This window comes from Notamacropus eugenii, chromosome 5, assembly GCF_028372415.1.
Source record: "Notamacropus eugenii isolate mMacEug1 chromosome 5, mMacEug1.pri_v2, whole genome shotgun sequence".
Lineage (NCBI taxonomy): Eukaryota > Metazoa > Chordata > Mammalia > Diprotodontia > Macropodidae > Notamacropus > Notamacropus eugenii.
The window spans coordinates 277,824,131-277,848,800 of NC_092876.1; the positions used below are offsets into that span (position 1 = coordinate 277,824,131).

Here is a 24,670-nt window from a genome sequence, read left to right on the forward strand (position 1 = left end):
CAGGCAAAAACAAGGGGAGGGAGGTGAGAGTGGGGAAGGAACATATTCAAAAATGTGGAAGAGGGGAGGCTCAAGGTAAATTTGAGGAATGTCAAGAAGGATCAAGAAGGTAGGCTCATAGGATTGTAGATTTAGAGATTTCTCTATAGTATTATCTGCAGTTCCATTTAAGTTACCTTTTATAGATGAGGAAATAGAGGAATGAGGTAACTTAACCAAGGCTACAAAGTTAGTTAGATGGCAGGGGTGAATTCAAACCTAGATCCTCTGATGCCAAATTCACAGCTCTTCCCACTGTATCACGAATAGAAGATGGGAATATATAATGAAGACAAACTTAGTGGGACTCTCAAATGTTAAAACTGAGGCTATTTTACCGGGAATAGGGAAACATTAAACATTTCTGAGTAGAAAAACAAAATGGCTTGATGCAGCATTTATTAAGCATCTACTAATTAGGTTAAGGGCATTAATAATAACATTAATTCCATGTGTCGTGGAAGATGAAATATTCTGGCAGATATGAGGAAGGGGCACATTATAGACAAGGGAGGGACAGCCTGTGTGGAGGTAGAAGACAACATATTTAAAAATATAAAGTACATGAAGTGGAATAATGTGAAATAAAATTGGGAAAGTAGATTATAGTTTTGCAGTAGGAGGTCAGTTAAGATAACATTAGGCTAAAAATACTTTTATTTTATAGTATAAGCAATGGGAAATGCTTGAAAGTCTTTGAACAGAAAGTTGTACTGTCATACATGTGCCTGAGGACAATTCTTCCAGCAAAAGATAGAGTGGGAAGGAAGAGGGGTAAAAGGAACAAAGTAAAAAGTGTACAGCAGAGAACAAAAGAAAACCTACAAGGAAGCAAAGAAAAGATGGACAGCTTTCAACATAATGTGCAGTATTGAATATACAGACTTTCTGGAAATGGAAAGTTATTGCTACATATTCTGAATCCTCTCCTACTGTCTGCTGTGCACATGACTTTTTTTCTTATTTTACATTTAAGCTTAACATTTAAGTTTATAATGTTTCTTTTTCTATTATGCATTTAAGTTTTAGCATTTTTTCTAAAATAAATTTTTAAAAGATAGATTAGAGAAAAGAAAGAGTTTGTTGGCATGAAGACTTTGGGAGGTTATTATAATTATTCAGGTTAAAAGTGGTAAGAGTTTGAAATGAGGCAGTAGCAATATAACATGGAAAGTAAAATTTCAAAATGATAATTTAGAAAGACAATTTATTTTTTCAAGTATTCGTTAAACCATGATTTTCATATGCTGTTTGTGGAAATAACAATGTAATATAAAGTGAATTCACATGCACTAACTACCTTAAGTTTACATTTGTATTCTGCAGTTTCCATTTTCATTTTCAATTGGGAGAAATACAAATGATTAAGGTCTATTTTCTTTCCTCAAAGAACTTATACTCTAGAGTAGCAGGTTTTTTTCTTTGGGAGAGAGGGGTATAGAAAAGGGTATATAAAGTTATATCTCAGAATGAAAGTGAGGTGATAAGAGTCTTTATTGGGGTGCTCTGCAGCGAGAAGGGTAAAAAAAAAGCACAGATGTTAAAGACAAAGTAACAGGAATTGGTTACTGATCTGATGGGAGAGAAGTAAAAAAGATCATGAGTCTAAGTGACTAAGGAAATGATGTCATCATTGATGGAAGTCAGGAAAAGAAATGCTTCTAGTTGTGTGTGGGGTGCTGGGTGGGTGAATGGGTAATGATTTCAGTTTCATATATTATGACTTTCAGGTACTAATAATATAAGCCAGTCAAAATATAGAGCAGAAAACATATAGGACTAGAGTAGTGAAGAGAGGTCAGGACCAAAGACACAAATCTGGGTGTCATCTACAGAGATTATAACTGAAGCTATAGAAGTGGATTTACATACGGATAACTGAGAGGTTGATATGATTTGTTATTCCTTTATGTTTACTGTCATGGTATGCACTGACCCCTCCTAATGCATCAGTTGCTGTTTTGACTACGTGTTTTAACCTTTAGCCTCTAATATTTCAAAAGAAATTCAGTTGAAAGAACAGAAATTAGTATGCAGTTTTGGCTACCTAACTTCCTTGATTTTACTGCTAATTAGAAGGATAATCCTCATATTGCTAGTTAACATTTTTACACACTATTCTTGGATATAACTATTTCAAAAAAGTAATCAAATCTAACTTTAAAAATAATCAAAATATTTAGAAATCTTCATTTGTATGTTTTACATAAATCTCAGAGTTTATTTTACTTAAGCATAGAAAACATTAACAGAAAGCACCAATGTAGCATGGGCTACATACTCACATTATCTGGTATCATCTCACTTTTCTCGGGGCTTTCTTCTAGATAAATCCTTTCCTTTAAGCCACCTCTGGGACTCTACCCCCAAAAAAAAAAAAATTAAAAACTATTGAGTTTCAGTAGATTCATCAAAAAGGAATCAGGAAAAAAAACCCTCAAATCATAACCAAAGTAAATCTTGTACCTGCTTCATAACTACTGAATAACTATAAAGAAAAGCAAATGGCAAAAAATGTGCTGAAGCAATCAATATGCACATGGACGTGAGGAGGACTAAAGTTGTAGAACATGAGAAAAATAAGGATGTGGCAACAGCAAGACAATCTGGGAGAGCATCAGGAGACTTTAGTAGCAATGAAAGCATTTTGCAGTTCATTCATTTTACAAACTAAAATAACAATTAAATTTCAATACAGAGAAAGCATTCATCTTCTATACAATAGAGTATAAAATTAACCTCTTGGTCAAATTTAAATATCACACTGAAGTTTAAAGGTTACCTATTCAAGAGTCTTATCAACATTTTTCAAAAAAAACGCTCAAATTTCATTTGTGTAGTATTCGAAAGACTTGGATGATTCTTAATAAAGCTTCCTAAAACACCTCTAATTTTATACTTAATGATTTCTGGCCCAAGATCTAAATCAGAGCTTTTGGATGGAAAAAAGTTATGTGAAAAGAAAAAAAACTATTTATTGATGAGTCTCTTAAAGATGATTAATATTATAGGCCTACTAATTATTAAAAGCTATTTTTTTTAAAGATCATCTATCAATACCTAACTTTATCCTAATGGCCTTTTTAGGGAAAAAAAGTATAACAATGAAATTATAGGTCAAATATCATTAGGAATGTTTCAGTCTTAGTGAAATCTCATTTTAATGAAACCATGAAATAAAATCACATTATTTTCACAACTGAATCATTACGAGTATGGCAATATAGCAGTAATATGTAGAGAAATGATGAAGCTAGTTGGAAAATTTGCAGGTTCAGTTTTAGTCCAGTATTTTCCACCACAGAGATCTATAACTATGGATAAGTCACTTAATCTCTTTAAGTCTCAATTTCCTCATGTATAAAATAACAGGAGGATGCTACAAGATCCCCAATATCCTTTCTAGCTTTAATTTTATACAATTCAAAAACACAATTGCTTAAGGCAAAATGAATCAGTACATGAAAAGTGTTCTACACAGTCATTCACACAGCTTCATTCCCTATCTTCTCCATACATACAAGATCTTGTGGTGTGTGTGTGTGTGTGTGTGTGTGTGTGTGTGTGTGTGTGTGTGCATTCACTTAGGGAGAGAAAGCATTTTGATTTTTTGTTTGTTTGGAGATGGGGGTATGAAGTAGGAGGTTATGTAGCTGGACTACTTGACAATAGAAAGAATGCTGTGGTGGTCTTTTCAGTCTTATCCTACATGACCCCATTTGGGGCTTTCTTGGCAAAGATATTGGAGTAACTTGTCATTTCCTTCTCCAGGTCATTTTTCAGATGAGGAAACCAGGGCACACAGGGTTAAGTGACTTGCCCAGGGTCACACAAATAGCGTCTGAGGGCAGATTTGAACTTGGGAAGATGAATCTTCCTGATTCCCAGCCCAGTGCTCTATCCACTAGCTTCCACGAGAAAGAAGATGAAGAAATAAAAAGTTAATTGTGAATCACACAAAAGAACATAGATCTTTCTTCTTTCCCATTGAACAGGAAGTAACAAGTATGAAATGCTTCAAAAACTGCAAAGAATTAAGTAGAATGTTGTACTTTGGAGTCCAGAAGATCCAAATTCAAATTTTACCTTTAATACTTAAGTACCTGTTTCTCACCCTAGGAAAGTCATTTAATCTTTTAACCTCACTTTTCTCATTTGCAAAATATGGGGGTTGGACTAGATGGCTTCTAAGGCTGCTTCCAGTTCTAAACAGGTAAATGTGTATATGTGTGTACACACACACACACACACACACACACACACACACAGTGATTATCACTATTGTGGCAATTTATCTGTATTCTATTCACCTGTCAAACTTGCAATGTCCTCAAAGGATGGACTGAATGACTGGTTAATCTATTACTTCCATCTATTCCTTAAACAGAATGTAGTTTTGACCAATCCAATGAGTTTGCAAAACTTTAACAGAATCTTCTTAGTAATATACTGATAGAAGAGATTTAAGATTCAACTTCTAGCTTCTTTTTAATAATCTGGCAAATATTCATGTGTAGTTGACAACAGAGAGATTAATGAAGAAATATCTATTGATAATCACAACCTAATAACTTAAATATATCTAGTAAGACTGGGACTTTTCCTCTCAGCAGTGGCAATCTGCCCTATGATTCAGGACTGAGTCACTGACCACAAATGGAATATTAACATGCATTTATGAGATATCAGCAAATGACCTCCTGGTTCAGTAAGAAAGCAATGGCATTATTGACTCTCTATGCCGTAACAAGATGGTTATTGGGAAATTCCATCCCACCGAAAGAAACAGCATTAGTCTTTGGGTATACATGGAAAAAAAGTGAGCTGCAAAACTGAAAGTCACAATACAATATTGCATTTAAGAATTTTGCTCATATGGTCACTCTGTTAGAAGATAACGGTGATGTTGATAAGCAAGAAAGAATTGCATAAATAATAAGATAAGTGTATAAAAAAGGACTAAGCTTAGATTCAGGAAACCTGGAGTCATAGGATTACAGATGTAGAGATGGAAGGGAACTTAGCAGTCATGTAGTTTAATACTTACATTTTACAGATGATGAACTGATGCAGGCCCATAAAGGTAAAATGCCTTACTGAAGTTCACTTTCAGAGGTCAGGGGGAAATCCATATCCTCTGTCTCTGAAACTAAAGTTTTCTGATAATCTTGGGCAAGTCACTTAGCTTTTATGGGCATCGCTTTCTTCGCTTATAAGACAAGGGTGTTGGACTGGGTGATATCTAAATCCCTTTTCAGATCTAAAATCCTAAGCATCTACTATGACACTACCAATGAAATAACTAAAGACAAATTTTAAAAATCAAAACAAAAAAGCAGATGTAGGGAAGAATAATGATTAAAGTTTGAAATATTTAATACTTACATCTGCAATGTCACTATTGGGTCGAGAACCATCTCCACTGCTATAATCAATTCTGCCCAATCCATCACCACTGTCTGCTTCTACTTCACTAAGTAGAAGGGAGTCACCAGAAGTCTTGCTGGATATAACTACAGATCCATCCTAAAACAGTAAAATATATGTATGTATATGCATTTATGTGTTTAAAAAAATCATTAATGAGAAGACAATGGCACAGTGCCAATCAAAAGTAACAGGGATCAGTCAAAAGTAAAGAGTCATATTTACAGACCAGAAGGTAAAGTTCCAAAAACAGTGAGCACTCAACCAGTGTTTGCTGTAGTTGTTATTGTGCACATAAATACACATGAAACAATGGCAAATTTTAAAACAAAAAAATTTGTTAATAACTACTGTGGTTTTGAAACAATATATCTATGAAAAAGGGCAAAATATTTCAGTTAAAGTGACTGCAAGTTGAAGCTACAAATGCAACAGAGACACAATGGTCTATAAATCTGCGAAAATACTGTGTGATTTACTTTTCTCATCCATTAGTTTTTGTCCCTTGGGATTTAAATGACTACACTGTAGCTTGTAGTTAATCAACTCCCCAATTTCAAATGAGATAATATTTGTGAAGTGCTTAACACAGTGTCTGGGACAGAGAAGGAATTAAAAAATGCTTATTAGCTTCTCTTTCCTCCTTCATAGTTTCACTGAGTCATAAACTTTTAGATACCATTCTATAAACAAACAACTACAAAGGGCAGAGACGACATTTCTCTATAGATATGTAAGCACTAAGTGTGTTGTCCATTACCTACAAATTACAGGAAAATAAAATGCTATCAATAGGATTGAGACAAAATTCTCAGGGCTTTGGGGAACAGTGGAAAGAGTAATGGGTCTGGAACCAGTAAACTTGGGTTTTAATCCTGGATCAACTACTTATTACCTGTGTAAACTTGGGCATGTCATTTAACATCTCAAGATCTCAGTCTCCCTGTACATAAAATAAGGGAGTTGGACAAAGGTTCTAATTGGAATTTCTATGATTTAGGGAATCCAGGTTAATCACACTATCAGATGACCTAAATCTTTATCAACGAGCTGTTTGACCTTGGGCAAGTAACAGCTCCTTTAAGCCTCAGTTTATTTAACTGTAAAATAATGGTGTTAGAGTATATAATCTATCTCACCTCTCCGAAATGTTCAGTGTGTAATTAAAGCATCATTGAGGAGTTAAATGACAACCATCACAAATAAACCAAATATGATCTATCTCACCTCTCTGACAGAGATGTCTACATAGAGGTGTTCAGTGTGTAATTAAAGCATCATTGAGGAGTTAAATGACAACAATCACAAATGAGCCAATGTAGGTATATGGATGGCTTTTTCCCTCTAACTTCATGTAAATATTATGTACAGCATTTTGCTTAAGATGGGAGACTGGGAAAAGGCAGAAAAGTGGTTCAGCAGAAAGAGTATTAGGCCTTGAGCCAGGAAGGACTTAATTCTGGCCTCAGACAAAGATTTAGCTATGCGACCTTGGGCAAGTCACTTATCTCCTGTCTGATTCAGTTTCCCACCTCTAAAACAGGGATAATAATGGCATCTATCTCTTGGAGCTGTTGTGAAAACCAAATTCATGGTATACCACAAGGGCTATATAAATGTTGACTATTTTTATTAATGTTTAGATTTGAATACTACAGAACCAGCTAAAAAATATTTGCCACCACAAATGCTTGGCCATTTTTCTAGTAAGACATCATCTCTATCACTTCTACCAACAATATCAACTTTAAAACCACAGAAGATGTAATCATCTCGTTTTGAGGGGACACACTGAACCATACAGTGGCATACCTTAATATCCCTTAGTAGTATATCAAATAAGATAAAACTCAGTTAACTTCTTTGAAAATTATTATTTTTTTAAAAGGCACATAATTGGGAAATTCAAAACACTTCAGAGTTCAATCAGAGACCTAGTTCATCAACATTTTGGTAATTTCCCACAGTCCTTCCTGCAAGAAGATAAGTTCACAGGAATGTATGACTTTCTTTAGAGTCATTTGTCAGCTCCTTTGAAATATTTCTTGAAGGAAAACCTGAAAGATCGAAGAGCATTCAAATAGTGCAATTACCTGAGTAGAGCCTGTTGCTTTGGATAACTGCTCCTGCAACTGAGGGATGTGTTTCTTGGCCTCCTGGATCTCCTTAAGCAATCGCTGAGCAGGTGTGCGACTGTAATCTTCTTGCAACAACTGATAAATTATAAAAAAAATATTCATTAATCAACAAAGCCTAGAACAGCACAGCAAAATCTACTTACTGCTCTTATGAGTGTTCCAGCTAACATTATTAACGTCCTACTGACTGGGCCTGAGACATTTCAGCTTTCAACTTTCTTTACAATCTTTCCTGACCTCTTCCCTAGTCCCATTTCTAATTTAGTACCTGTAGCCGTTCCTGCTCTTTCTGTAGCATCTTCCTCAGAATCTCTACTTTCTGGTTGTGAACAACATTGTTTTCTTCCTGAAAAAACAAGAAACAAAAGAAGAAAAAGTCAAGGCAAAAAATGAATTTTAAAAGACAGAAAACTCTGCGCCTCTGTTCAATTTATTAATAATAACAGAAATTCCTCTATTCTGGGCTGTTCTAGGGATTCCCATTTGCATAGAACCATAGCTGTTTCACTTTTTAAAGCTGAATGATCAGAAGGGGATTTCTGACTTTCCACATCTTATACTATATTTAGTTCTTAGAAATATTAGGCATTAATAGCACTGATTAGAGAAAGGAAGCTGCATAGGCAAATAATGTAAAAGTTTCCCTTACTGAAATTTGGCTGATGCATTTCGATCATTTGTTATCCCACTGATTTCTCATTTCCTGAACTATCAAAAAGGTTAAATTTATGGTAGTTTTCTAAACTTCAAAGTTTTAATTCACATATAAGCTCTCTACTTCAACCTAAACCTACTAAAACATCAGATATTATGTGGCTAGTCTCTTTCCAAGCCTTTTCCCAATTCTTACCCCCATCAGCACTGGGCTGGTGATTCTCTCCATATTTCCAGATGTTCCAGGTGAATGGGGGGATGTCATGATGGGAGACATATGTCCAAAGGCTGTTTGCTCCACTTCAGAATCAGCTAATGGAATCTGGGGCGACCCAGGAGGGCGTCCCTGAACAGTGAGAGCTACATAGGAACCCGCTAAGAAGGAAATCAGGGGAAAACAGGAGTAGGAAAAAAGAGGAGAAAAAAAAGAAAATAATATTGATATGAAATTTTTGATAATCACATAAAGTTTACAATCAAATAATTAAGAGCTAAAAGGAACTTCTTAAATCATCTAGTCTAAATCTCTCATTTTCTAGAAAGAACACTAAAGAAGCAGAGCTACATAAAGTAAATTACCCAATATCACACAATTACATAGTGGCAAAGCAGACATTAAGACCCAAATCTCTTGCCTCCCAGTCTAGGGCTCCATTTTACCGCACTTCTTCATACATACAGGCAAATGAAAAATGAAAATCTTTATTTCTAAGGTCTGAAAGGACTTGCTACAGCAGAAGACATTATCATCTATTAATCATCTTTAAAAGTGGGGCTCTGTGATCTGTTAACTCTTAGAGAGTAACAATAAGTTCTGGTCAATAAACTAAACTCTGAGACCAGCTGAAATCAAGAGATTAAAAATCACACACGGAAGAGTTAGGGAGTTGCAAACGTATTATTGTCTCTGTTCAAAGAGTAAGCCATCAAAACTTCAGACTTCACAAGAATTATTCTGGTGTCTTTTGTTGCAGAAGCTTTCCTGGATTCTTCAAAGGTATGTCATCAGCACAAGTTTGAGAAAGTTCAACCAAGCTAAAGAGACTTTGATTACAGTCCCAAAAAAGGACTGTGTGCTGGGGACCATCCTAGCTAAGTATAAAAGGGCCTTTAACTGGGAGGATGACAAGAAGCTGAAAAATTATTTACCCATGGAAACCCACAAAGCAGGTATCAATACAAAATAGTTCTCAATCTTGTGCTGTCCCTTTCTGTTTCTACAATGAAGATATCAGAGTGAGAAAAGGGAACAGAGGACACCAAGGATCATTTATCTGGTTTTTTTTTTACCTTCTACTAATATTATATTAATTGTTGGTATTTTAAGTGTCAGATCCTCATCTAATCAATCAATCATAGACATTTATTAAGAACCTACTAAGTACTAGACACTGTGGTAGATGTTACGGATACAAAAATTGAACCACATTCACATTGACATCATAAAAAATGAAGCCAAAAGACCAAAGATGTTGCAGCTACATGGGAAGATGGTTTATAGATTCTCATCAGAGGATTAAGAACTGATAGGGTTAGTTTCATTATATACCTAAAGGCAACAAGAAATATTTCATGGGATACTTGTCATCTTTCTCTAGAGAACTACTAATGAGTTTAGCAAAAGATCCAGTAATGAAACCATTCTCAACTTGTGTCAACATTCACTGTGGGGGAAGAGAAAATTCTAAAGAAAATCTGACCTGAATTCAGACATGTACCACAAGTTAATGGTAGACTAACACTGCGGGGCAGGACCTGGGCATCATGCTTTTGTCAGCATACTCATTGAGTTTTTTTAAGTCTACTATGTCTGAACTGTGTTTTTTTCCTTAGTTGGACTGTAATGTAGGATCTGTCAACCTGCGAATCTTTAAAGTATAATTCAGATATTGTTATATTCTTCACTGCGTAATAAAAATGTTAAAAAAATCAGTACTCCTCCAAAAAAAAAAATAAAGAAAACTTGACCTGATCCTGCAAACCAAGTTAATATATATCTTCATACCCTGGGAATTTAACGTCAATGTGGGCAGAGCATAAAACACAGAAAAAATATGGTTTCCGATTAAGAAATGAAAAAGACTAAAGGTTTGTATGTTAATTAGAAACCTCAGAACTATGTATCACAAATGTGTACTTCACAGAGAGGTAGATAGAGTAAATGCTAAAGGAGGGAGGCAGCTGAGATGGTAGAAAGAACACTGACTATGGAGGCAGAGAACTTGTGTTCAAATCGTATTTTTGACATTAACTATGGGATTTTGGGTGATTCGACTAAACTCTCTGGGCTTCAGTTTCCTCACTGACAAAAAGGAGGTTGGATTAGACAAACTCTGAGGGCCTTTCTAGGTCTAGATCTATGATACTTTAAAAATATTGCCAAAAAAAATGAAGTCAGCTATTTCTTAGTACTTACCGTAGAACTTATATCTTATAACTAGCCAGTGAGAGTGACTGGCTACCAGTATAAAAGTCATTTAAGAATCAACTGTGTAGACAATCAGATTAACTGGCTAAAGGTATGATCAAATCAGTTCCAAATCAGTTCCAGAAGAAAAAACAATTGTCTTTGCAATTACATCTTCAACTATTAACTTTGAAAAGTGGGAAAGAGCGCTGGAAAAGACCTTTCCAACTAATCTGGCATAACCCTGCCATTTTACAGAGGAGGAAACTGAGAACCAAAGAGATTCAATGGCTTGGCCAAGGTCATACAGGTACTAAAAAGCTGAGTAAGGATTCAAATCTATTTCCTCTGACTCCAAAGAAAATACTATTTCTACAACCACAATGTTTCTAAATTCCTTCTTGAATTTTAGAGCTTCAGGCTCACAGAGGTTAAGGAATTTATCCATGGTCACACTATTAAATGTCATGGGTGGTATTTGAACTAAGGTTTCTCCTAATTCCAATGCCAAAACTCTTTTCATTATCAACACTGTTTCTCAAATGACTGAAAGGTATACAGAATACAAGATCTGATTGCCAAAAAGCATGTGTCTTAGTAGAATAAAATTCAGTATAAAGCTTTCCTGTAAAAGAATGTCTCTTATGCATACAACAGATAATACATTGATTCCTTGATAAATGAGACACAAAGATAATCTTTAATGATCCTGTTTATCAATATCAAATAATGCTTAACATATGAATACGTATACCAATAAATATTTGTTACCAGGGCGGAGGCAAGATGGCAGAGTTAGAAAGACACAGCTACTCTAACTCTCCCCCCAAGCCCATAAAAATACCTGTAAAAAATGACCCTAAACAAATTCTAAGGCAGCAGGCCACAAAATGACAGAATGAAAGAGATTTCCAGCCCAAGACAGCCTGGAAGGCCAACAGGAAAGGTCTATTGCATCAGGCTCAGAGTGCAGCGCAGCCTTGGCAGTGCATTCCAGCACAGACAGAACTGGAGCAGGCCTTGGCACAGAATCCCAGGCAGTAGCTGCGGTTCCCAGATTACTCAACCCACAAACGCCAAAGGCAGCTTTAAAGGTCAGTGAGAAAGCGCTTTCACCTGGGTAAGAAGGGAACATGGTCTGGCCCCAGAGGCCCCAGGGTGACCACGGTTGCTGCAGCATGGCATCCATTTTAGGAGCCCTTGGCCTAAAAACACTGGGGGAATCAAGCAGGTGATCTGGATCTCAACCCTGAGTGGTGGTCCTGGGGTGAGGAGGAGCATTGGTGTGGTGGAGCTGGTGGAGGCAGTTGTGGAGAGGGAATTCTATTCTTAGATTTGGGGCAGAAAAGCTTGTGGTTGCTCCCAGAGCAGAGCGCAGGCCCTTGACTGTGCCACTTTGGAGGAACTGAGAACTTACAGGTACTTGGAGTATACCCTCCACCTGCCAAAGGACTCAAAAGTCAAGTAACAGACTGGGAAAATGCCCAAAAAAGGAAAAAAAAATAAAACTATAGAAGGCTACTTTCTTGGTGAACAAGCATTTTCTTCTAGAGGAAGACATAAAAGTCAAGGCTTCTGTATCCAAAACTTCCAAAATAAATATGCAATGGTCTCAGGCCATGGAAGAGCTCAAAAAGGATTTTGAAAATCAAGTAAGAGAGGTGGAAGAAAACTTAGGAAGAGAAATGAGAGAAATGCAAGAAAATCATGAAAAGCTGAGTCAGCAGCTTGCTAAAGGAGATCCCCAAAAATGCTGAAGAAAAGAACACCTTTAAAAATAGACTAACCCAACTGGCAAAAGAGGTCCAAAAAGCCAATGAGGAGAAGAATGCCTTAAAAAGCAGAATTAGCCAGATGGAAAAGGAGGTTCAAAAGTTCACTGAAGAAAATAAAATTAGAATGGAGTAGATGGAAGCTAATGACTTTATGAGAAACCAAGAAATTACAAAACAAAATCAAAAGAATGAAAAAATTGAAGACAATGTGAATTTCTCATTGGAAAAACAACTGACCTGGAAAATAGATCCAGGAGAGAATTTAAAAATTATGGGGTTACCTGAAAGCCATGATCAAAAAAAAGAGCCTAGACATCACCTTTCATGAACTTATGAAGGAAAACTGCCCTGCTATTCTAGAACCAGAGGATAAAATAAATATTGAAAAATCCACCAATCACCTACTGAAAGAGATCCCAAAAGAAAAACTCCTGGGAATATTATAGCCAAATTCCAGAGTTTCCAGGTCAAAGAGAAAATACTGCAAGCAGCCAGAAAGAAACAGTTTGAGTATTGTGGAAATACAATCAGGATAACACAAAATCTAGCAGCTTCTACATTAAGGGATCAAGGGCTTGCAATATGATATTCCAGAAGTCAAAGGAACTAGGATTAAAACCAAGAATCATCTACCCAGCAAAACTGAGTATAATACTTCAGGGGGAAAAAATGGTCATTCAATGAAATAGAGGACTTGCAAGTATTTTTGTTGAAAAGACCAGAGCTGAATAGAAAATCTGACTTTCAAACACAAGAATCAAGAGAAGCATGAAAAGGTAAACAGAAAAGAGAAATCATAAGGGACTTACTAAGTTGAACTGCTTACAGTCCTACATGGAAACATAGTATTTGTGACTCTTGAGACTTTTCTCAGTATCTGGGTAGATGGAGGAAATATATACATATAGACAGAGGGCACAGGATGACTTGAATAGAAAGGATGATATCTAAAACAATAAAATTAAGGGATGAGAGAGGAATATATTGAGAGGAAAAAGGGAGAAATGGAATGGGGCAAATTATCTCTCATAAAAGAGGCAAGAAAAAGCTTTTTCAATGGAGGGGAAAAAAGGAGAGGTTAGAGGGAAAAAGTTAAGCTTACTCTCATCACATTTGTCTCAAGGACTGAATAACATGCACATTCAATTTGGTATGAAAATCTATCTTATATATCTTATATCTTATATTACCGGAAAGTAAGGGAGAAATGGGGTGTGGGGGATGATAGAAAGGAGGCCAAATGGGAAGAGGGAGTAATTAGAAGTAAACACTTTTGGGGAGGGACAAGATCAAAAGAAAGAATACAATAAATGGGGGGGGGGGGCAGGATAGGATGGAGGGAAATATAGTTAGTCTACCAAAACATGACTATTATGAAAGTCTTTTGCATAACTACACATGCATAGCCTATATTGAATGGCTTATCTTCTCAGTAGGGATGGGTGGGGAGGGAAGAAAAGAGAGAAGCTGGAACTCAAAGTTTTAGGAATGAATGTTGAAAATTGTTTTTTTGTATACAACTGGGAAATAAGAAATACAGGTAATGGAGTATAGAAATCTATCTTGCCCTATAAGAAAAGAGAGAAGATGGGGATAAGGGAAGGGAGGGATGTGATAGAAGGGAGGGCAGACTGGGGGAAGGGGTAATCAGAATGTACAGTGTCTTGGGGTGGGAGGAGGGGAGAGACGGGGAAAAAATTTGGAACTCAAAATCTTGTGGAAATGAATGTTGAAAACTAAAAATAAATACATAAATAAAAGAGATAAATAAATAGATAAATAAGTGAATGAGTGAATGAATGAATGAATGAATGAATGCTTGCTGCTAATGTCATAAAGGATGTCCTATATAAAGGCCAAATGCAAGAGTATCTCTCTATATAACAGATTCTCCAGATACTGCTTTTCACGGATGTTATTTGTTGTTCAGTTGTGTCTGACTCTTCATGACCCCATTTGGGATTTTCTTGACAAAGATACTAAAGTGGTTTGCCATTTCCTTCTCCAGGTCATTTTACACATGAGAAAACTGAAGCAGAGTTAAGTGATTTGCCCAAGATCACAAAGCTAGTAAGTACCTGAGGGTGAATTTGAACTCAGGTCTTCCTGACTCTGAGCCCAGCACCCTACGCACTGTGCCACGTGGAGGCCCATTCACAAATTGTGTTAATTATATCAAGCCATGGATCATTATTTAGAGCCTCCAGAATGAGATCCACAGACCCTCATGAGATTAGCTAAACATTCCATGCAGGAAAAAACAAGCAGATGAAGAATGCACATTTTCAGTTTATGCCTTATTTTTAGACAGAAAGTCTATTTTTTTTTTTAGTATGTTGGTGTGTGTAATTACACGCCATACAAATACATGCCTAGGTACTTACACACACACGTACACACACATTCATGTAGTTGGTCAGTGAACTAGGTCCAAAAATGAAAAGGAGGAAGCAAATGGGCCAAACCACATCTGGAAAAGCTGAATAGCATAAATAATTCCAATGATCCCAAGTAGCTCCCTCTTGTCAAATACATCTAGTTAACATCAACATACCATCAGTGACATTAAATGCTGTTACTTGTGAAATTTCAGGGGGATAGAATTTTAAGGTGAATCAAAGATCAATGGGAAGACATATGTTGGTTTTAAGGAGTAAAGAGTGTATCACCAACAAAGGCATGTACAAAAAGTGATATAAAGATATCTGCTAAGACATATATTAACTGAGAAAGGAGGTAGTCAGTCTTGTAGCAACACATAAATAAGTAGTAATGCAAGTGTTGTACTGGTATCCATGAAATATTAAAAACACAATACAGGCTTCTGTCTACCCTAATTTATGGACTGATTCTTTATCAAGAATTTATGGAAAGACATGAAAAGAATCACACTGAAAAAGACATGAATATGTAGAGAGTGGTCAGCACCAGCGGAGAGAGCACCCACAGAGATGAAACCACATATCAAATACCAAATTAGGTAGGGTTGCTAAAATTCTGGAAGACAGTAATCCAATTTTAAATGATTTTTAAAAACTGGGGAAATGGTCTCACAAAACTGGTAAGAAACACAACAGAGAAATACAAGGCAGTATACTTAAGACCAGAAAGAAAATAAAGGATGGGAAAATACTGGCTAAGCATAAGCAGAGCAGAAAAAGATCTTGGGAGAAAAGATATGATCTGAATGAGTCAGCTAAATAAATCAATGACTCATTTATCTGGCATTTCTGGGGAATGTAGTATTTTCACATAAATGTATAATGTACCTTAATCAACAGTTATTAAATTGTAATTTTTTAAATTGCTATTTTCATGGGAATATTTCTAAAATATTCTAAACTTGTTTTCTTCTTGTGTACATTATTTAAACTTTTCTTCATGATTCAGTATCTGATACGTCACTTCCCTGCTCAAAAAGTTTCATTGGCTCCTTCTCACTTCCAAGACACAAGACAATTTGTTTTGTTTGGTTTTCAAAGGCCCTCACAATCTGGTTCCCACCTTTCTGTCCAATCTTATTGTACATTATTCTCCTTCATGTACCTGGGAGCATATCCAAACCAGCTGTCGTCCAGTACATCCTACATTCCATTTCCCACCTCCGTAGCTTTGTACAGGGTTCTCCTCATTTCTGCCTTTATCTATAGTTTTATATCTTTGCTCCTCGTTAGGCTCTACCTGTCACTACTTACTCCTCTCAGTGTGCCAAACTGTTTGTTTGCAATTTTGACAGGATTAAGTTATATACAACAAGTATGAGTACCTAAAGCTCTTCTCTGAAGAGGGGATTCCTAACCCTTTCCTATCCCTTTCTCCTCCTAACTTTCTAATATAATGCCTTTGATTTGCTAAGAGCTGGAAAACAATCTATTCTGCTAGAATTATGTCAAAGCAAGTAGGACCTGAGTGATGAGCTCTGCTATAATCAAAATGCATAAGCTACTTTATGGCACATATTTTGTTGCTCAGAGACCACTTCTGCTCAAGTCTTCATTTTCAGATGGCTTTTGGAAAGATGATGCTTTAACTTAAGAGAGGCACTACCTAAAGATCTACTATGAAAAAAAGTGGTACTGTTTAGTTTTGGTTAATATGTTTATAAAATGATGCAAAGAAGATCAGGAGAAAAGTGATAAAAGGGATAGAAAATAGGTACTGTGAGAAAAAGAAATGAAAGGAATTAGGCTTGTTTGACTTTAAATTATGAAGGTACTCAGTAGGAGTGTTTTGTAGTGCAAAGAGTACAGATCTAGAAGCCAGGAAACCTAATACTAGCTCTGCTAATTGTTATCTTAGATCAGGGTGTCAAACTCAGTCTGAAAAGTCCAAGTATGGGAACCATATTGAAATGTAATTCAGAAATGTTTAACAAAATAAATGCAAAAGTCCAATACAGATGTTAATTTGTGGTTTCTAAGTCAATATATGGCTAACAATTTTCTATTTGAGTTTGACACCACTGGCTTAAGACAATTGATTTCAACTCTCTTTGTCTCAATTTTCTCACCTATAAAACAAGGGCCATCAGACTAAGGACACTTTCAGATTTAACAGTCTATGATTCTATGACTGAACTACTGCCTTTAATATACAAAGGACATATTATATAAGTTAAGATTCAAAAAATCATAGGGATCTAGAACTGGGAAGCACCTAACAAGCTATCTAGTCTCATGCCAGATGCTGACTAGTGTTATCCATGTGTACTATTAAGAGAAAATGAGATTAAATTGGAAGTAATTCTGATTTTCTGGTGGGGCCTATTTCCCACCAATGCCATGCTCCATTCCCCTCCACCAGTCACACAAGAGGAAAGCAGGGTCACGTGGTAGACTTGGGCTAAAGCAAGATCCAGGCTTGACTACTAACTAGCACTTTCTGCCAGCCCTGAGACCCCCGCAAACTCCTTCCACTCACCCCTAAAAATTGGCCCCTCTACTCTTCCAGCCTCCCAGGCTGCCCCAGATCTCTATACAACACCCCCTTGGAGACTGTGAGCTTCTCTCCCCATCTGACAGCCACTATTACTCATATGGCCTCTCCTGTTTCTCAATTAGGAGAAAACTGTCCCCAGTTCCCTCTTCATGTTCTTTTATCCTCATCCTCTTCAACCAAACTCCATGCTTGTCCCCACCTAATCTAACACACCCCTTTCATGGTGCATTCTGGAATTCCTGTTCCATAGCAAATGAACTCCCTTTTACTCTGGACTACTTCTTTATGCTTTACCTATCAATTAGACCTCACAAAGCCCTCTCTCATATAGCAATAATAGCTCCAAGGCTATTTTCCCCAGCAGAGGCTGTATCTTCTCTCATTCCTACCCTAGCCCCTAACTTTGGTCCAGGGTAGGAGAGATGGGAGAAGACAGGACTTGAAATAACTTTTTGTTCCTCTTTACCTCTTCTAGACTCTCCCTCTGCCTCTTTCACTCAGTAAACTTTCCTCTTTCAAAGTCACCATAATTAAAATTTTTCACCCAGTCAGAATTATGGCAGTTGTAAAATAATGGCTTCTAGTTCATTCTTCCTCATTTCTGAAGGAATTCAGCACTTGTCTCTCCACCTTCCTCTACTCTTTAACTCCTTCCCTTATACTAGAGGACTTTTAATACTTAAGTAAATACTTCCTCAAAATCTCTGACCTTCCATTTCTTCAATTTCCTTAAATCTCATGAACTATTTCTTCACTTCATCTCAATTACATATAGATGGTCACACACTAGATTGCCATTACTTGCAAGTATTTCACCTCCCAAATTAGAAACTGACATTAAACTATCTGACCAAACCTCCTATCATTCTACCTCTTTTCATGCTCCCCACACCACATCTATTCTGCAGCGTCACTGAAGACCTCCATTCTTCCTACTCCTCAATACTTAGAAGCCACTGACCTTGATCTTTCTTTACTTGTCTCACTCTCCAAACTCATCCAAATAGTTGGTCATTTCAACTCTACACTGTGCTCTTCTCTTGAATCTCCAGGCTCCTTTGTCCTGTCATCACTCTTTAAAACGTCAGCCTGGAATCACTCCCACCATCCTTTGCTGTTCCTACTCACAAGATGTTAAATGAACCTGGAGGAAATCTTACAACTCTGCTAACTGGTCACATTGTGATCTCTGTTCTCCAACCTCAAAGGGCTCTCATTGAAACAAGCTAGTGCTACTTGAATTCCTATCTCACTTCTCACAGAAGCTATTCTAAGTTTTCTTTTCCTTCATGCAGCTCCCCAATAACTCACTCCCTCCTTTAGGTGAGAACCTTGTAGCTTACTTTAGTGGAGGCCACTCAACTTAAGCTTCCTCTTTTGCCATTCTCTTTACCTCAAAGGAATCACTTCCTTTCCCCCACCTCTGACAAGGTATAGCCCTTCTCCTTGCTAAGCCAACTCTTTTAAATGCACACTTGATCACATCTCTTGTCTTCTCCAGAAAACCGCATCCTCAATCACACCTTCCGCTTCTTGATTCTTCAACCTCTTCCTATCAACTAGTTCATTTCCTACTGTCTTCAAACATTTCCAAATCTTCCCTTTCCTAAAAATAATCTTCACTATAACCTATCACTTCCTCAAACTACTGTCCCATATCTCTCTTCCTTTTCTCAGTCAAAATTATTTAAAAAGTTGTCTATATTTGCTGCCTCTACTTCCTCTCCCCTCACTCACTCTTTTCAACTTGGCTTTTAAGCTAATCATGCAACTAAAAGCGCTGCCTCTGAAACTATCAATGATCTGCTGTTTTTCAGTCATGTTCAACTCTCCATGACCTCATTTGAAGTTTTCTTGGCAGAGATACTAAAGTGGCTTGCCATTTCCTTCTTCAGTTTACTTTGCAGAAGAGGAAACTGAGGCAAACAGGGTTAAATCACAAACAGGATTAAGTCACTTGCTCAGAGTGTCACATAGTTAAGGGTCTGAAGTCAGATTTGAACTCACAAAGATGAATCTGACTCCAGATTCAGCACTCTATCCACTATACCACCTAGCTGCCCCAAAGATGTCTTAACTGTTTTCTCAGTCCTAATCCTTTATGACTTATGTATACAATACTACTGACCATCCTCTCCCTCCTGGATACTTTTTCCACTCATGAATTTTCATGAAATTACTCTCTTCTGCTGGTCTCCTCTTACATTCATATCTTGTGCTCATTCATTATCCAAATATCATGCCCCCTAACTGTAAATGTTCCCCTAGGTTCTCCCAAGGCCCTTCTCTTCTTCCTCTATACCTGGGGTTAACTTTTTGGCAGTTTGGTGACCATAATGGATCCCTTTGTAAGATGATGTTTATAAATAAACAAAATATGCACATAAAATTACAAAGGAAGTCAATTATGTTGAAATAGAGTTATCAGAATATTAAAAGAATCCCTAAAATCTATCCACAGACTCTTTGGGAATCCAGAGCCCCAGGTTAAGAACCCCGTCCTATACTCTCCTTGTAACCTCATCAGCTTCCACTGATGTTATCTCTATACTGATGATTCCTAGATCTATATGGCTTAGACATTCATTTGAGCAAAAAAGTGTCTAGACCAGATGATCTTTCAGATCCCTTCTGGCTTAGTTTATCATTCAATATAATCTTCCATTTCCTTTCATTTCCCCTTTCTCCATTCCCAAGAAATTCTCTAAAGCATACTGCATTTCTTTCAGATACATTTCCAATACTATGTCAACTAGTACATCATGAAGAACTCTATATATTGCGCCCACAGTATAAAAAACTACCAGCAAGTTAGTTGTTTTGCTCAGACACAGACATTCCTTAAATGTTTCAAGAAATATCAAATTAAGACTGTCATAAACATTTACTTACATTTGATAAGCTTCACCACTTCCAAATGGTTTGAATGAGTCACTAGAGTTCCATTTACCTATAAAAGAAAAGTGGGTATATCTGATTCATTATAATGGTGTACAGGATATAAATATTCATCTACAAACTTGCATGCACAATACAAAATATTCATAATACAATGGAGATAGGAAGAGATTTTTATATATTTGACCCCATTTTCCTTCAACATCATTAATATTAGCAACTAATGTGCACTCAACATTATTATGAATCTGAGTGTAAGATATAGTCTCTTGCTGTGAAGCACATTAAATTCTATTCAAATGAGAAGACATTACACAATCAACTTTCAAATCCTTCAGAGTGAAGAGTACTTGCAAATATGAGACATTTTTGTTTTTCCATGTGAACAAACTTGACAGTCAAGGTGTATAATAAGCAAATAAAAAGATAAAGTAAATAATATTTTCAGAAAAATAATACATTTCCCCCCAAAAGCCTAACCTATAAACATTCCAACAAGTTCATTTTCAAGCATTCTGAATTTACATGTTACTCAAAGACTATAAAACTTAAGTGTTTTCTCATAGCTTGTTAAATAGAATATCAACAAATCCCTACAAGGTCATATGAACTCAAAACATTTAATCTTTTTTTTTTTTTACTAGCTCCTAGCACAACGTCTTATTCATAGTAAAAACTTAACAAATGTTCATGGAACTGAACTCAAATACAAGAAATCAATCTGTTTTTATTAATAATGTATGCATGATATGCAACTAGGTTGCTATTTTAAAAAGCATTAGTCAAGAAGTACATCAATATCATTCAGCAAAATGCTAACCAAAAAAAAAAGTCATCGTTTACCTTGATGATTCGATCACCTGTTTGTACTCCAGCCCGCATGGCTGCTCCATCTAAAGAAGGATTTGGTTATTGAATTCATTTCATTAATTTCAATGAGAATATGGTCTTAATTATTCTTGAGTCTGTGCTTTATTCAAGATGTCTTTGTAAAAAAATAATCCACTAGTGTCACAAAAGAATAAAATATCAGGAATCCAGTTTTAAAGCAGCACACTGTATTATGGTCATTGTACCATAATATTCACACACACAGACACACACACACACAGACACACACACACACAGTGGCCCAGTGGATAGAAAGCAGATCTTAGTGCCAGGAAGACTTAAGTTTAAGTCCAGTCTCTCACACATATCAGGCTCCTAACTATTAATACCAACAAGTTACTTATCCTCTCATTTTCCCAAACAACCAAAAGTTGCAGAATGGGTGCTAATTTGTCCTGGCGCAGAGAGTTTTCTCATTAAAAGCTGCCTATAATAACTAAATCACAGGTCTAATGTGAGATATGAGATATTCAGATAGATATACATGTATAGATACAAACAGAAGTATGAATTTATGTGTATACATACATACATACTTTTTTTAAACAGTGAAACAAACATTTCTTACTTCTTGTAAAAACACTAAACAAACATTGAGATAATTAGCCTGTGATGAATTTAAGCTAGTCTCTATCTCAAAAAAGAAAAAAAAAATGAAATGTGAGGCATGAATCTACCTTTTCTACTCTTACCCCTTTACTTCCTAAGAAACAAAACACTATTGCCAACATGTTCATAAAGAACTGCTTGCCTTCTTTAACAGACTGTACGAAGACTGGATTGTCTCCACTGACGGTCAGCCCAAATCCATTGTCATCCTTCTGAATAATCACACAGCGCTGAACAAGACCTACACAAAATATGGGATGAGGAAAGGAAGACATAAGAAAAAAGAAAAATACAGAAATGGTTATTAAATATCAGTAACAAACCACATCTTAGAAGAATTACAAAGTAACAAATGAAATCTATGTAGACAGGGGAAAAAAAATAGAGATCTAGGAACCAAAACAAACAAGGGAAAATCAGTAAGATCACACCCAGACTATAGTCATTTCTCAACACAGTGTTAGAGTAGAATTGATTATAAGAATTAGGAAACCTGACTGAAATAGGTATTAAGAATGCCAGTCTTATAGGCAAAATATACCAATAGCTTTTAGCCTACATTCTTATAACTTTTAAGTGATTTTTAATGATAAAACCAAGCATTTTAGGATAGATGAATTATTAAACTCTTCCTGTCCTGAAAAAAAAAGATACTAAGATCATAGATCTAGAGCTTAAGAGGACCACTGAGAAAACTGAATCTAACGCCTTCATTTTCTGATGAGGAAACCAAACCCCAGGGAGAGGAAGTCATTTTTAGAGGGAAATTCAATTTTGAAATAAAGTACTTGTATGAATGTGTACATATATGTATGCATATGCACACACATACACTCATATAAATGAGATGGGGGGAAGGGTAATAGTACAGAGAGATAAGACTATGTGAAAGACCCAGCCTCCATTTTACATTCAAGAAGGTAAACAGGGATAATAGTAGAAAAAGAAAGAGAACAAAAGCCAAGACTGAACCACATTCACCCTCATTCACTCAAGACTTATCTGAATCTTGGGAGACTGTTTAGGTACGTTAAGCTACAAAGGAAAGCTGACAATGAGTGACATATAAAGACAACCCTTGGCTACAGACGGGAAATTGGACTAAGAGCCCACACCTAAATAACACACAGGAACTAGAGTCATGAGTCTGCCAAAAATGAGTAAAGCAATCATATTTACTTATCATCATGTACCCTCTTTGACCCTTTATCTGTATAAGAACCTCACCAAAATGGAATACATGGCAGGGAGAAGGGAGAGGGGGCTGTAATTATCTATTTCCACATTAAAACTTTCTAAATCTCAAAAGAGAAATATTTCAAGTTCAATTAACCTAAAACCAAAACAAAGATAGCAAACACTGACTCTAAGTTTGCAGTGTACTAGAAAGGCATTGGATTACAAATTAGGAAACTTGAGTTTTTACCACTATTTCACTATGTGATATTGGTAAAGTCATTGTCATATTATCTAACCCCACCTTTAGATCTCAATGTCCATGTCTATAAAATGAGGGAATTGGGGCAAAATTATCCCTAAGGTCCCTTTCAGCTCTAATGATTTAGTATATACAAAGATAAAGACAGGATAAGTGCCAGTAAATCAAATTAGGGAACAAAAAATTCAAAATAAATTCATGTATAATAAAGTATTAAATAGGATGAAAAAATAAGAGGAAAAAATTAAAGAAAAATGGAACTGTGAAGCAGTGAGAAAAGTTTCAGATCTGGAACTGGAAGTTTAGGCTTGAACTCTGGCTCTGATAACTAGCTATATGGCCTCAGGCAAGTAACATTATTAATCCTACTTTCTTTATCTATAACATGTGAATACTATCCAAAAGAGTTAAATGAAATGTATTTTGCAAACCTCAAATCACATAAGATTTTGATGAAAATAATTTTTATATTAACATTAAGATGAATATACATTTTTATTCAATGTTCCTAACAATAGTTTTAGGGCCCTAGTGTGTCTAAGCTTAGACATCAAGACTATTTTTGATTGCTTTAAACCTCTCCTTTCCCTAATTCAACTCCATCTTCTTTTTATTATTTCACTAGTAGTCCCATCCTGTAATCATTGAGCTACATTTTACCATTCAAGAATTGCTAAGACTAGTAGAGAAGGTATATTTTAAGCATTTAAAACATTTTTTGCTAAGTGAGAGCAATTTCTGAATTTATGGGATTCAAATTTAATAAGGATCTCATCAATTAACAAATATGAAGTACCTGCTACATGCCAGGAAATGGGTTAGGTACTCGGGATAAAAAAATAGAAGTTAAATAGTTCTTGCCCTCAAGGAACTTAAATTACATCAAGCAGGATAATAAGTATATAAAGTCCCAAATACCAAATATATGTTAGATTTATACCTTTTTTCTGATTAAATTATTGTTTTATCTTACACTACCCAAAAACACATTCATACAACTGAAAATACATCGCATAGACTCAGAAATCTTATATTTTTTAACATTCAAAATGTATAAAATTTCTCCTCTTCCATCAAAAGCAACTTGCTATTTTCATGTTGGGCTATATAAACTACAAGCTATTACTGTTATTTATTTCTTCACTTTATAACAGATAATAACAATTTTTTTTGTTAACCCTATCTCTCTCATATCTCAATTCCTGTGTCCTAAGATGTATAAGTTTTCTTTGGAATCTTTCTAAAAATTCAGGATCTTAGAACTGGAAGGAATTGATGAGATCATCTAATTTAGCTTACTTATTCCAGAGACATGGAAACTGAGACACACAAGGATTAATTTATGGGTCCTAGGCTACCCAGTTAATAAGTGGTAGAATGTGAATCAGAATTAAGGTCATTTGTTTCCTAATCCAGTGCATCAATTCAAGTCAAATCAGTCAATTATCATTTTCAT

At 35.9% G+C, this 24,670-nt stretch overlaps 1 protein-coding gene across 6 annotated transcripts in view; it reads right to left on the minus strand.

The window, feature by feature from the left end:
• Window positions 1-24,670, minus strand: part of ARHGEF12 (Rho guanine nucleotide exchange factor 12) — a 177,136-nt gene that overhangs the window by 46,579 nt on the left and 105,887 nt on the right. For 5 of the 6 annotated variants that reach the window (XM_072612939.1, XM_072612935.1, XM_072612936.1 and 2 more), the window contains 8 exons: window positions 21,919-22,017; window positions 21,120-21,169; window positions 20,271-20,328; window positions 8,455-8,633; window positions 7,873-7,950; window positions 7,560-7,679; window positions 5,425-5,565; window positions 2,325-2,399 (listed from right to left, as the gene is read on the minus strand). In XM_072612939.1, coding sequence (XP_072469040.1) covers window positions 2,325-2,399; window positions 5,425-5,565; window positions 7,560-7,679; window positions 7,873-7,950; window positions 8,455-8,633; window positions 20,271-20,328; window positions 21,120-21,169; window positions 21,919-22,017 — 800 coding nt within the window. The remainder of the gene's footprint in view (window positions 1-2,324; window positions 2,400-5,424; window positions 5,566-7,559; window positions 7,680-7,872; window positions 7,951-8,454; window positions 8,634-20,270; window positions 20,329-21,119; window positions 21,170-21,918; window positions 22,018-24,670) is intronic. The other variant, XM_072612938.1, reaches the window with a different exon arrangement.